The following is a 14,149-nucleotide window of genomic DNA, read 5'->3' as shown; positions in this document are numbered from 1 at the left end:
AGTGAATTAGTAGTTTGAATTGCAACCCATACTCTAACAATTGATTACCTCAATTTTTTTGCTATCTGTATCTTCTTTAATTTCTCAGCTACTAATCAGTGATACAATACAAACTCATTTCGTGAAATGTCACATTAATTAGCATATTTATTTTCACGCGGTTAATGCGTCCCGCGTTGAAAAAAACGCGTAAATTTCGAAATCCGCGTAAAACAACCGCGTAAAAAACCGCGTGAATTCCGAAATCCGCGTAAAAATAAACCGCGTAAATTCCACATACCGCGTAAAAGAAAACCGCATATGAAAAAAAAAAACGCGTAGAAAACGACTTCAGTGTAGTCCTACGTCAAAAAATTATTTTTTATGCAGAAATCTTCATTAAAATTAATATTGAAGTAGTGTTCGGAATATGAATCATGTTTCTACGCATGACTCAAATTCCGAAAACTTCATTTTCAAATGTAAATTTACTGAACGTTTGATGTTAATAATTGAGTAATCAAAATCCTGAAATTCTTTGGGTTATAGCCTTCATTTTAACATCATTTATAGGTATCGATACAGCCTATAATTTATAATATTAGACATTTGCAACAAAGTGACGGTCAAAACAAAATGATAACAAGCATCGTTAATTTTTCAATTTTTGTATTTTTTTTTGTTGTTTTCATGTTAAGTGCTAGAAATGGTAAGAATCTACAATAAATGGATTAAATAAAATGATGTTTATGCAGAAATCTTCATTAAAATTAGTGTTCGGAATATGAATCAAGTTTCTACGCATGATTCAAATTGCGAAAACTTAATTTTTAAATTAAAATTTGCTGAACTTTAATGTTATAAATAATTTAATATTCAAACCCCTGACTTTCTTTGGGCAATAGACTTCATTTTAACATCATTTACAGGTATCGATACCGTTATAGCGCCCTTGGTCCCGAAACCATGTAAACTATAAGAAACAATACAATCAATAATTACAAAAGCAAAATCCAATTGTTCTTGCTAGCATAACATTTTTGCAAAAAAGACTAACTAATTAACCAGGTCCAGTAGTTTAAAAGTTATGATTTAAAAAAATGCATTTTTGCTGTTCGGAATTTGAGACAAAAGTGATTAAACATATTTTTAGTTTTTCACCATAAATATGTATTGGTAAATCAATTTTTTTTAGTCAAATGAAAAATAAGGCTCTATTATATACAAAAATCAAATTAATTTCGCGAAAGAGTACCATTTTGAGTAATGAGACACTGTTCAATGGCCATCAAAGCTTAAGTGTTCGGAATATGAGACAAAACGGTACTCGCAGTACATATTTGCAATGCGAATTCTCCCAGGCATCTTTGTTTTGAAATTCATCTTAGGGAAACACATTTCGGTGGGAACAAAAATACCCCCGACTTGCATGTATTGTCAAAGCGGATTCCCTCAGGCACATTGATTTTGAAGTCTGTGTTGGGGGAACCGTAAGTCGGGCCAATCAAAACTTGGCAGTTAGGACGTTTAGATAACTCTTGACATTTTACAGTTATCCAACTGTTTATCTCATGGAAAATTACATTTCATTAATTGTGATAGACGCGTAGAAATATTTCCTATCAATTGATGCAAACATCTTCCCGATCTCTTAAGAAATGTTCGAATTCCGAATGCTTAGAACTCGAACATTTCTTAAGAGATCGGGAAGATGTTTGCATCAATTGATAGGAAATATTTCTACGCGTCTATCACAATTAATGAAATGTAACTTTAATTTTTTCCTGCATGTTCTGTGTTTAGGTTTTCATTTCACCCTCATATACTCCGGTTAGACGTAGTCCCACGTCAAAATATTTGCGGCATGCTTTCTAGCGTTGGTTCTTTGTTCAATCGAAAGTAAATCTACTAACTCTGTTGACTTTGACATGTGTTCTGAAAAGCTGCTGCTAAGTTGATATGGATCAAGATGCTGCGATTTTGTGTTCGTTTCATCTGATGTTTTACACCCATACCTCGCTATACGGCCGCTCTTTATACGGCATTTCACTATAACAGACCTCTTCAATTGAGGCACGTTTTCGATTTACGGTCTAAAATGTTTCGTTATAACGGCAAAACAAAATTTGAGGATTGGTTCAAAAATCACTTTTGTACAGAAGTGAAACAATATTTGCGATACAATAACTTAAGCAACATACAAATTAGGTGTAATATGAAATTGTTTCATTTTTTTATAGATTATTGTTGGTTTTTATGTATGTATGTTGTATGTATTGTATGTTTTATGTTTATGTTACGAATGCAGTTTTGATTTAAATGAAATAAAAATAAAAAAAAATTAAATGCATTTTGAATGATAAATCACGTTACATATTTAACAAATTTGGAACCGATCTGGTTGAATTTGTATGAATTTGTATTAGAATAATTGATTCCTTATACGGCTTTTCGCTTTGCGGCCGAAGCGAGGTATGGGTGTATCTTCAATTTCATATTTCTTGTTTCGGTAAATTTGATCTTTCGTAGGAGAACGAACACAAAGATTTGATTACAAGGATACACCCATGACACCCGCCCCAGGAGTCTCCCATCCACGCACTGGAGAGTAGTAAACCTTCTTAAAAACTAATTTCGTATTCAGATGTCGACATCGTACCGTTGTCATCGCGAATACATTCCATTTTGTTTTCACTGTGAAATGTATACGGGAATGAAGCACTTCTTCTTTTGCGCCTATTTTGTTTACCATTCTGAAGAGCTAGCTTTACTCGCCCGAAAAAAGCAAACAGAAGGTACTGAAGAACCTGACTATTTGATCACATTTCAAAAACCGCAATAATAAAAATTCTGATCGGTTTATTTAGCAATCGAGAAGTATTGCAATTTTTTCATGATTGGTGACGAAATTCCATGATCTTGCCTCATTTTATTTTAGGTAGTCAATACTCTATCGTACTTTCGTTCTAATATCTCACAAATTTCGCCGGTTATTCCAGTTGGTTCTGTTGCAATGGAAACACTAAATGCCAATAAAATGTAAACTAACTCATCGCGAAAAATGCTCTGATATAGCAACACAGCCTTTCATTCCATGAAAGCAATTATGATCATGAATACTTACCTGAAGACGCTAGACGTTAGTAACTTGCAACGTACAACATTTGCAGGTGGGTTTATTGAACATGCAGCGATGATAGACATTTACCGAACTCCAAACGACAACGACAAATGATTCTACTAAAAACTATGATACAGTGTTCGGTTAGTAATAGTTAATAAATTTTATTCATTTTCGAGTGAAATATAATACATTATATGTATCTATATTGGAAGGCATCGATATTCGATTAACTGTTAATCATCTGTTATTCAGCTTTTATCACTTTGGTTTGATTGTTTTTAAGACTAGATACAAACCCTTCGAGAAATCGGCGTATAAAACCAACTAAAAACGATAATTTCATTTTTTCATTCGAGTCGTAACAAACAAATTCAAAGTCTAGAGATCCGATCTGATTCGATTCAACACAAAGGGTCAAAAATCAACATTCGGAACAAGGTTCCAACAAATGGTCAATAAAATAACAAAAACGAAATAGTTTGGTTTCGTAATTTGAGAACGGAAGAATTGTTTCAGTCGTCAGTCGATTTGTATCGGATCAGCCGATACGGGATGGCACTTTCAATGCTTCCACCACTGCTGTGGATGAGCTTGTATCGATGAAACGATTGGGTATTGCCCTTGTGGAAGTGATGTTGAATGCGCCCCGTTCCGGCCGAGATGGCCATATCGAAGCTACTGGTGCTGAGCGCCCCGTGGCGATTCAAGAAACCTTTCGCAAGATACTGAGCCCTTCGCTCCCTGTGAGCATTGAAATTACCATTCTTATCACTAGTGCTGTTAATGTTATTGTTGTTAGTATCGTGATTACCACAGCCATTTTTGTTAGTATTGGTATTAGTAGTGGTAAGTGGAAGGATTGCAGTGGTGATGAGATTGCTAGAGGGTGAATCATCGCAACTTATACACTGGGTTCCAGTTGGGCGGTCACGATTGCCCGTTATATCATCAGTGCCTTCCGATCCGAAGGTATCGTTTACCTTGTTTCGTACTATAAATGGTAGCTTTTCGCAGATCTTCGACCAGTCACGTGGTAGAGCCCATGAGTGGGGAGATTTGGAATAGTAGATCAAACGTTCGTATTCGTGAACGATTCTCACTAAAAAAATAAATACAGACACAAATTGTGACAGCAGCATAATTGAACACTTCTAAGCGCCTCCTACCTGGTGTAGAATCGTCCTTCGTAGCTGGTGTGGCGCCAGCGCCATCTTTTATGCCCTCCGGTGCACTGTCCTTACGCGAAAAATGGCTTCTTCTCGATCGGCTCAGACCGTTATTCACGGGCGTCGAAGTGACCAGCGTTGAGTTTGATGAGCTGGAGCTGTCACCGGATTTAAGTCCACCCGTCAAAGTTGGTGGATCCACGATGAACACATCGTCATCCACTTCGGTACAGTTTAAATTCATCGTTCCCATACCAGCAGCCATAGCATCCAATCCGACGCCACTGTCGACAAACGGTGAGCCGGTTATGAGCGGATGCTGTCCAGCCATCGGTGTCACTGGTGACGCCAACGAGGTTGGAAGATCAAAACTGGATCCCATCTCTACAGAGGCTAGGAATTCATTACTGCTGAAGTAGTCATCCAACACCAGTTTGGCAACCTGAAAAATAATTCAGCCGTATTAGGACCAATCATCTGTCGAGGCGAGATGAGAGTGCTCTTACCCTAACCAGCTCGAAACAATCTCCGGTAATCTTGATGCTGTGCCTGCCTATATTGACGGTGTACTTATACTCCCCCAGAGACGCATCGTTCGTTGAGAAGCTGTGAAGCAACATACCCGACTGTTGCCCATTGTTCTGGGACCCGTTTCGAACCAGCTTCGGATGGGATGGATATTGCTGCTGCTGCTGCTGATGTTGCTGGTACATGGTATTGTTGGCCAGGTTAAGATTCAAACCTGCAGCCGATTGTGGTCCCGAGATTTGTTGATTTGGCACAAAGGCGCTCTGATTGGACAGCATCGAGTTGCGTTGGCCTGCATTGCCGGACATTGTAATGTTTGACCCATCCGAAATCTGCCGCCTGGGGATCATTTCGTCCGAAGCGGACGATGCGAGCGAACTACACGAGCCATCCTGGGATGTCTCCAGTCGCACCGGAGATGCATTACGACGGATTGTGTCTTCGATCAATTGCTTCGCGTAACTAAAAAAGGGCAAACGTTATATTACATAGCAGTTTGGACGGTTCGAAGGTACCGTGAAGCTCCCTTATTTCAGCTTGTGCATAACTTCGCCCACTTGACATAAAATACTGTATTTCACCCTCGCTACCTTATTTCTTCTGATAAATTTTGTTTGTGTATACTTGCAAAACTACAACTATTCGAAAAAGAGAAAGTGGGTTATATCTTTGGTATAACCGCAAGGTTGACGTAGGACTATCGTTGGTTTGGAGATCATTTGTTCAATAAATTCATGATAATCACTTCAATCGAATGATAAAATGTCTACGAGCTATAAGACCAGGGCATGATCTTGCTGCTCTGCAAAATTCTGTAAACAATAATTCAATTTATATTCTTGTGTATTGGTATTGGTGACTACCATACACTGTTTTTTCATAAGTGTGTGTGCAAGCGCTAAGCATTAACTAAATGCTAAGTGCTCAAGTGTCAAGTTTATTAGCGAATTCGTTTTTAAAACTGAGTCAGTGCCAAACTGACTCTGTAATAAAAAAACGTTTTCAGTTTCACGAATGCGGTGGTTTGTTGGTGTGCGTTATATAGTCTGATTTGTTTTTTATTTACGACGGCAAATGTACAGTGTCGACGTCTGGTGGTGATATTAGTGCTTGGGAGGTAAATTGTTCTCCATCAGATCAGAAGGGCCAAGTGCAGTGTAAACATATAAAAGTTTGAATGAAAATTTTTACTTAATATTGTTTGATTACCTAACACATGTAGTTCTGACACTCACTTAACCATTTGTCGATGCATTTCCTGTTTGTTCCACAAATAATTACTATTATAATATAAAACCATCATTAGACACAGTTTTCGTTCAATATTCTGCGATATCGGAAAAAAACTTTTATTTAATCACATAAAATAAATATTCGATACGTTAAAGTAAATTTTCATTCATAATTTTGATTTTGAAATTTATTCCACCTGAATATCCATCATTATTTGCACCTCCCAATGAAAGCACACGTAGCTTAATGCCGTCTACTCTTCTCTTCAAAATCAGAATCCGAATTGGATTACGATTCCAATAATACAAAAGCAAAAGCAGCAGGTTTTCTATTTTCATAGTCTTTATTTTTAGATTTTCCAAAACAATATTCGGAACTTGACAGTTCAGTATAGTTGTATTGGTGAACCCGAGTGCTAACCCGTGAAACATCTCAGTGCGAAACTAACATCTTTCGGGGCGAACTAAAGGGTGTGTCACATCAAATTGCATCACGGAAAAAACGCTGTAGAAATTCGCCCAGTAGACCGATCCTTTTGAAAATTTTAGACAGTAAAATAAAAACTATTAAACAACTTTTGGCATTTTCTTTTTATTCATACTTCGAGCCCAAGCCCGTATGCTCGCACCTTCCTCTTTACCCCGTCCATAAGGTTCTGTACAACGTCAGGTTGTAGTTTTTTTTTGAACAGAAATCCATTTTCTCTTGAAGTCCGCCTCCGATTTGACAACTTTTGGGTTCTTCCGGAGGGCCTGCTTCATAATCGCCCAATATTTCTCTATTGGGCGAAGCTCCGGCGCGTTGGGCGGGTTCATTTCCTTTGGCACGAAGGTGACCCCGTTGGCTTCGTACCACTCCAACACGTCCTTTGAATAGTGGCACGGAGCGAGATCCGGCCAGAAGATGGTCGGGCCCTCGTGCTGCTTCAATAGTGGTAGTAAGCGCTTCTGTAGGCACTCCTTAAGGTAAACCTGCCCGTTTACCGTGCCGGTCATCACGAAGGGGGCGCTCCGCTTTCCGCAAGAGCAGATCGCTTGCCACACCATGCACTTTTTGGCAAACTTGGATAGTTTCTGCTTGCGAATCTCCTCCGGAACGCTGAATTTGTCCTCTGCGGAGAAGAACAACAGGCCCGACAGCTGACGAAAGTCCGCTTTGACGTAGGTTTCGTCGTCCATTACCAGGCAATGCGGCTTCGTCAGCATTTCGGTGTACAGCTTCCGGGGTCACGTCTTCCCCACCATGTTTTGCCTTTCGTCGCGGTTAGGAACCTTCTGAACTTTGTATGTACGCAGGCCCTCCCGCTGCTTGGTCCGCTGGACGAATGAACTTGACAAATTCAGCTTATTGGCGACATCCCGGACCGAACTTCTCGGATCACGTCTAAACTGCTTAACTACGCGCTTGTGATCTTTTTCACTGACGGAGCATCCATTTTTGCCGTTCTTCACCTTCCGGTCGATGGTTAGGTTCTCGAAGTATCGTTTTAGTACTCTGCTGACCGAGGATTGGACGATTCCCAGCACCTTACCGATGTCCCGATGTGACAACTCCGGATTCTCGAAATGAGTGCACAAGATTGATTCACGACGCTCTTTTTCGTTCGACGACATTTTTCCAAATTTACGAAAAATTGACAGTGAAGCATGGCCAACGTGTTCTATACACTCTTATCTGATTATAAGCGAAAGCTGAAGATATAATTCCTAAAAATTAAATTTGTACAGCGTTTTTTCCGTGATGCAATTTGATGTGACACACCCTTTAGTGCGACACTTAGTGCGAAACTGAGTGAATAAAAAAACGTTTTGACAGCAGTTAGTGCGGCACTGGGGTTGAAACTGAACAAAAACGAATTCGCTATATATAAGACATTCTCCGTTGTTTTAGTTGTTTTGATCAATAAATCTGGAAAATGTCAAAGGGAAAAGTTCTCACGGAGAGAGAAGAAAGACAAATCGATGCATTTCACCAAGAAAATGTTGATATCAGAGAAATTGCTCGTCAGATTGGACGATCCCATCAAGTAGTGCTCAATTATTTTACGAATCCTCAAGGATACGGTAAGAAGGATAGAGCTCCACTAGGGATTGTTAACCGGTTTTACCGGTAATACCGGGTCATTTTCCATTACCGAATTACCGGTAATTCTACAATCAATAACCAGTAATCTCGGTAATTGTCTTTTTTACACCATAAATAATATTTGCCTCTATGCCGCTCTGGAATATTACTCGAGAATCAATTGGTCGTTGTTAAGTCAAACCGGACCATGTAACATTTTTATGGGTTCGAGAAAAACGAGCTTGAAGTTTAGTGCTGTAAGGGGTTTTCATTGATCATTCAAAACGATTTCGATCCGTTATTCCTGCTGTATGCATGATTTTCCAAAACTGATGAATGTGGTATGTAGCTTAAAGCATGCTTAACGTAATGCGATCAACAACTCGAAATTTTTAATTTTGCGACTTGGTCCCCTCTGACATAACACCGACCAAAAATGATCGAAAAAAAAAACAACTGGTAGTGTTGCGCCGATTGTACGACCTTCGAACTTCAGTTCAAAAATCGCTGCTCGATCTGAGCAAGAAACACGAGATAAGCTTCAGCGATGAAGAGCTGACAGTGATAAAGAAATTGATTGCCCTCGAACCAGTTCTGGTCGCTATTGAATTGCTATTTCGGAAGAAATGCATCCTTTATGAAGCTGACGTCAGATTGCAATTTAGCTATAATAGCTATCAAAACAAACATCGGAAAGCATGAAGCCCTGATTGGAAGGATTACAAAAAGACGATTCGTATATTTGTTCCCGTATATGAATAATCATTCTGCTCGTGATCGTGACACAATCAATTATGACTTTGGCGTCTTCTGTCAAACGTCACGGACTGCATTTCACGGCATTTCAAATTGTTACTGACTTGATCAAATTTGACGATGATGATATTGATTCCGTAGCTGGACAACAGGAGAAAAAATCCACTGGACGATGCGAAACCTGCAGTTGAACATCAAGGAAAAACTTGAACCACGATTGCAACAATCAAAGGTATCAACGTCCAGCCCAAGCTAAACGTCTACAATGTTAACCCCTTGCCATTTTTAATTTCAAACAGCATGGGCCAATCACGAACACAGCGAGTTCTACTATGCTATGCCTACTATGCCGATCGTACGGACCTGAGTTATACCGGTAAACAGTGTTAGGATTTCGATCAATATTGAATGATACACAATGTGTCATGCAAGTAACCTCTCACGAACATATAATCAAAATTTGAGTGGATCATTCACATACTTGTATGAATGACAGTAATCACTTGTGTTACACTAAATGATCAAACCAAGAGAGGAACGAAGACTGTTGATTGCATATTCGAACTGTACAAGTTTGAACCGTATATAGCGTCCCGTTCTACTATAGCGAAAACCACTGCACATACAAGTGCAGAGCGAGAAGTGATACAAGAAAAATAACATTCGGTCACCATTTGCGGACAGTAGCGAATGGGAAAAGAGCTAAAACGTGAGTGTTTTTGTTTCTCACTGAAGCGGTGTTGCTGGTAAAACTATGCTCTCTCTCTCTCTCTCTCTCTCTCTCTCTATATATATATATATATATATATATATATATATATATATATATATATATATATATATATATATATATATATATTTCAAGGGATAGCAGCGTTAAAAATGAAAAATATAATCTGACAACCCTTCCCTTAGCCTCCATCGAGCTAAATATTTTCAGAGAATGGATCAATTGGCAAACACTGCCGGTAAATGAAACAATCTTTGAGTCTTGTCTTACTATCCCACGAGCACCATGCGCCTGAAGCTATGCAATTATTTCACATCGATACACCACGAGTGAGGTTCGATTTTGTACGTTCTGGCACAGTCTAATCGCCCACGAGTGTCGTTCGACGTTGTACGCGAAAGAGTTAATCGATGCGTATTATGAATTATTCTCCATTTATCAGTTGTTGTATTGTACAGGGTCTTTAAGATTAAACCACTCGGTGAACAAAATTCTGCATACACAACTCTAACATTACGAATTCGAAGCTGTTGAAAATCCGAGTTATTTCTTCTTTAAGTTCCTTCAAATATTGTGGCTTATTAACATTGCAACGGGACGGCGCCAGTGGTTGTATGGTTAGCGTAACAGCCTCACAATCCGATCGGCCTGGGTTCAATCCCAGCTGGCGTCGTTGGGATTTTCTGAGGCGAAAAATCTCTGGTTACGTCTTCCTTCGGAGCGGAAGTAAAAGAAGTTGGCCCGGCTCATGAGTTGTTGAGTCTGATAGGTAGGAACAGGTGGAGTCGCCTCCCTGATGTCGGTGATTGGCACTAAAGTGGCGGAAATAGGCCGACGAAAAATAAGCGAAGATAAAAAAAAAAAAAAACATTGCAACGGTCTTTCACGTCCCCCCAGAGGAAGTAATCGACGACGAGAAATGTTGAAATTCTTACCATAAGAAGACAAAGTTTCACTAAGGCTTCGGTTGTTCGAATAATACGAGTTCACTAAAAATACACGTTCTTGTAAATTGTACATCTTGACACTAAAAACCGTCCGGTCAGACTGAACGAGTAGCCGAATATTATCGTCCCGAAGTGGGGAATGCAGTGTTACCATCGACGGGGGGAAGACATTTTTTTATAAGGAGCTATTCGATTTTTTTGCGCGAGTGTTCAATCTGAAAGACCCTGTATGTTGTCCAATCAATTCGTGCTTAATTCACGTTTTATCGTGTAGGTCTTGCTACTAACAATTTATGTAATGTTGGTCCAGGATATCATCATATCGAACATGTTGTTCGGTAATGTAAAAAATACATTTAAAGAATTGCTGGTTGCTGATTTAGAGGTTCGAAAGGGTATATTCACGCATATCAGATTCTGATAGCTTGAATAATCTTTATCTTAATATATGTATGTCTTCCTTAGATGCCCGCTTCACTTTCTCGAATGCACTTTCCCATTCACCTTTCCCTTTCCTATGCATAAGCAGAACTTCGCACCCAATGAGATCTTTTCACTACAGCAGCTACACGAAGTTCTCAAGAGAGCACTAATGGCCATAGGATACTAAATATACATCACCTGGCTATGAAGTTATTACAACCCCCTACAAACAATGTTCCGGACAACGTGGAAACGAAGAAGAAATGCTATACCTAAAATATATTTCTGTAGCCATAGATTCATTTGACTTAGGGTTATATTTATGTAGATCCTTACTATTTAGACTTGGTTTCAAAAATGATAAATGATGACTCTATGTTTTCTTCTGCATTATTGAATAAACAGAAAGAAAGGGTAGTAATGGCTTTAATGGTATTTTTGTGTACATTTTTGAACAGAATGTTGTTCCTGGTTCTACCACGTTATCACATCTTAGGATACAAGTTCATACAGAAAAGGTTTTTTTCAGGGCTTCCTTTTGATGTATCAAAAAAGAAAAAAAAATTGATTTTGAACAATGAAAAAATTTAAATGCAATTACTACACACAATCACAGTCCTATGTCAAGATCCCGTACGTGCCCCTAGGTCCAGACCCATCAATTTTTTTTGTAAACTAATCATTCTGAATAAAAGCCGTCAAAATTGGATATTTCAAAGTATATTTTTACCGGTAATTTAGCGGTTTTACCGGTAATTTAGCGGTTTTACCGGTAATGAAATTTTTATTACCGAATAACCGGTTATTGAAATTTTGGCACGGTAATGCAATCTCTACCGACTACGAAGCACGGTGGTGGAAGTATCGGTGGGGCGGGGTTAAGAAACTTAGCGCAGACCAACGGTATTATGACTGCCGATAGTTACATCGACATTTCGTGCGAGAACCTAAAAGAATACATGCTGAAAATGGAGCTGGAGGATAACTACACCTTCCAGCAAGATCCCGAAGCAAAGCCCCGTCTTGAATCCTATTGAGAATTTATGGGCGACTTTGGACAACATGGTGGACGAAACTGACGTTACGAACAAGCAAAACTATTTTGCTGCGTTGAAGAAAGCTTGGGATGAGCTGGACCCCCAACTCCTCCGGAACCTCGTGAAGAGTATGCCAAAACATTGTTAGTTGGTTATCGAGGACTATTATTTATTTGTTCATATTTGTTTTAATAAATCATGAAGTCGATTTTTATGTGATCGGTGTTAAGTCAGAGGGAACCAAGTCGCAAAATTAAAAAAATTTGGAATTATTGATCGCATAAGGTTAAGCATTTTGTAAGTTATGAGATTTGGAGAATCACGCGTACAGCATGAATAACGGATGGAAATTGTTCTGAATGGTCAATGAAAACACCACTATGCAATAGAGATGGGCAAAATGGTTCATCTCAGTGAGCGGCTCAGAGCCGTGCGTTCAATGAAAAGAGCCGGCTCATTTGAGCGGCTCAACGGTTCTTTTCAAGAAATGGTTTATTCGGATATGTAAAGAATGGAAGACATAAAAAATAAAGTTTAAAACAGTAATCAGTAATAGTATAGTGTAGTAAAAATATTACTTTACTGAAGGTTTTCTCTGATATATTTCCATCACAATAATCTTTTTTATTTTTTTTATTTATAAACATTATCTTTTCAATGTTATCTGATGAAAGTCTATTACATCTTTCACTGCAAACCTGTCCTGCTTTCGGAAAAACTCGCTCACATGGTACTAAAGTCACCGGAATACATAATATTTTCAAAAAAAAATAGAGCCGCGGAGAGATAAATTTCCTTTCATTCCACCAAAGCTAAGGGTCGCTTATTCTCAGCAAATGTGGTTCCACTAAATATTTATCTACAATAGATATTGCAACAGCTTTTGGATCATGTGGGGATCGAAGATTGCCAACCAATGTATCAAACTCCTCCCATACAGATGACCGCACTTCACCACCAACGATTTGTAGTAGTTTCGTAGGCGTGTATTCTATGGACGTCATTTTTAGCGTCCTTATCAACGACTAATGTGCACAGTAGTACTTTCTGTTATCCCCAAAACCTTGCTGCTTGAAGCGAGGATCTAGCAGTATTGGTTAGGCTACTAATTCGCCTGACTCAAGATTTGTAAAAAACATTACCAGCTCCGAAATCAATTCATTACAGAGCTTTTTTAAAATCACTAGAACTGATTGCTATTGATCCATATAATGTTGGTCATGTCGAACTATAAGTCAGGAGAGTATATCAGTTTTCGATAACGACACAGTTTTCTCCCCGCTTTACATCCCAAAATTTTTTTAAATGTTTGGAATGTAACTTGCACTTTACATAAATAACTGTGTTCTACTAGTCAAGCCCTTTCATTTGATACCCATATGGGGTTTGGACGAAATTTGTTTGTCTGTCATTTTGTAACAGCCGCCATTATGGATTTCCGTTTTACATAAATAACTGTTTAATCCTACTAGCCAAGTCCTTTCAATTGATACCCGTATTTATGGGGTTTCGACAAAAATACGTAATCCGCCAAAATTTACAACCATACAAATAGCTAAAAAAACCGCTTAAAAATCAACATGGGAAACATATTTCTTCCGCACTGCCGCAGGCCACGGTGCGTCAGAACGAGCGTACGATCCACGGTTCCAATAAGCCGGCTCTTAAAAGAAACAAGGTTCTTTTTTGAACCGTGGTTCTCAAATGAACGGCCCTTGAATGAACCGTTTCATTTAAGATCCGTTCACTTGAGAGCCGCTGCTCATTTTGAAAGAACCGTGGATCGTACGATCTTTCTGACGAACCGGCTCAAATGAGCGGCTCGTGAGCGCTCGCCCATCTCTACTATGCAGTCAGAGTAAATCATGTACACCCAGGTTTTTTTTTACACGGGGGATACGTACCTCGTAAAAAAATCACGCAAAAAAAAATCCGCTTTAATTGTAAAATCCGCGTCAAAAACGCGTTAATTCGAAAATCCGTAAAAAACCGCGTTATTTGGAAATTGGAAAATCCGCGTAAAAAAACAGGTCACCTAAAATCTACGTAAACATCGTGATAAATTGCGACACTAATTTCCGTCATAAGCGCTAAGTTCGGTCGCAAGCACTGATCACCGTCATATGCTCTGAGGGAGTATGAAAAAGAAATGTGAGCTGAGA

At 38.9% G+C, this 14,149-nt stretch overlaps 1 protein-coding gene across 6 annotated transcripts in view; it reads right to left on the bottom strand.

Annotated features, from left to right (window-relative positions):
- Positions 1-14,149, bottom strand: part of LOC129774009 (eukaryotic translation initiation factor 4E-binding protein Mextli) — a 43,559-nt gene that overhangs the window by 16,904 nt on the left and 12,506 nt on the right. For 5 of the 6 annotated variants that reach the window (XM_055777691.1, XM_055777695.1, XM_055777693.1 and 2 more), the window contains 3 exons: positions 4,776-5,259; positions 4,270-4,711; positions 3,240-4,202 (listed from right to left, as the gene is read on the bottom strand). In XM_055777691.1, coding sequence (XP_055633666.1) covers positions 3,616-4,202; positions 4,270-4,711; positions 4,776-5,259 — 1,513 coding nt within the window. In that variant the 3' untranslated portion in view covers positions 3,240-3,615. Of the gene's footprint in view, positions 1-3,239; positions 4,203-4,269; positions 4,712-4,775; positions 5,260-14,149 lie in introns of those variants that run through there. The other variant, XM_055777696.1, reaches the window with a different exon arrangement.

This window comes from Toxorhynchites rutilus, chromosome 3 (assembly GCF_029784135.1).
Source record: "Toxorhynchites rutilus septentrionalis strain SRP chromosome 3, ASM2978413v1, whole genome shotgun sequence".
Classification (NCBI taxonomy): domain Eukaryota; kingdom Metazoa; phylum Arthropoda; class Insecta; order Diptera; family Culicidae; genus Toxorhynchites; species Toxorhynchites rutilus.
This window is presented reverse-complemented; position numbering and strand designations above follow the sequence as displayed.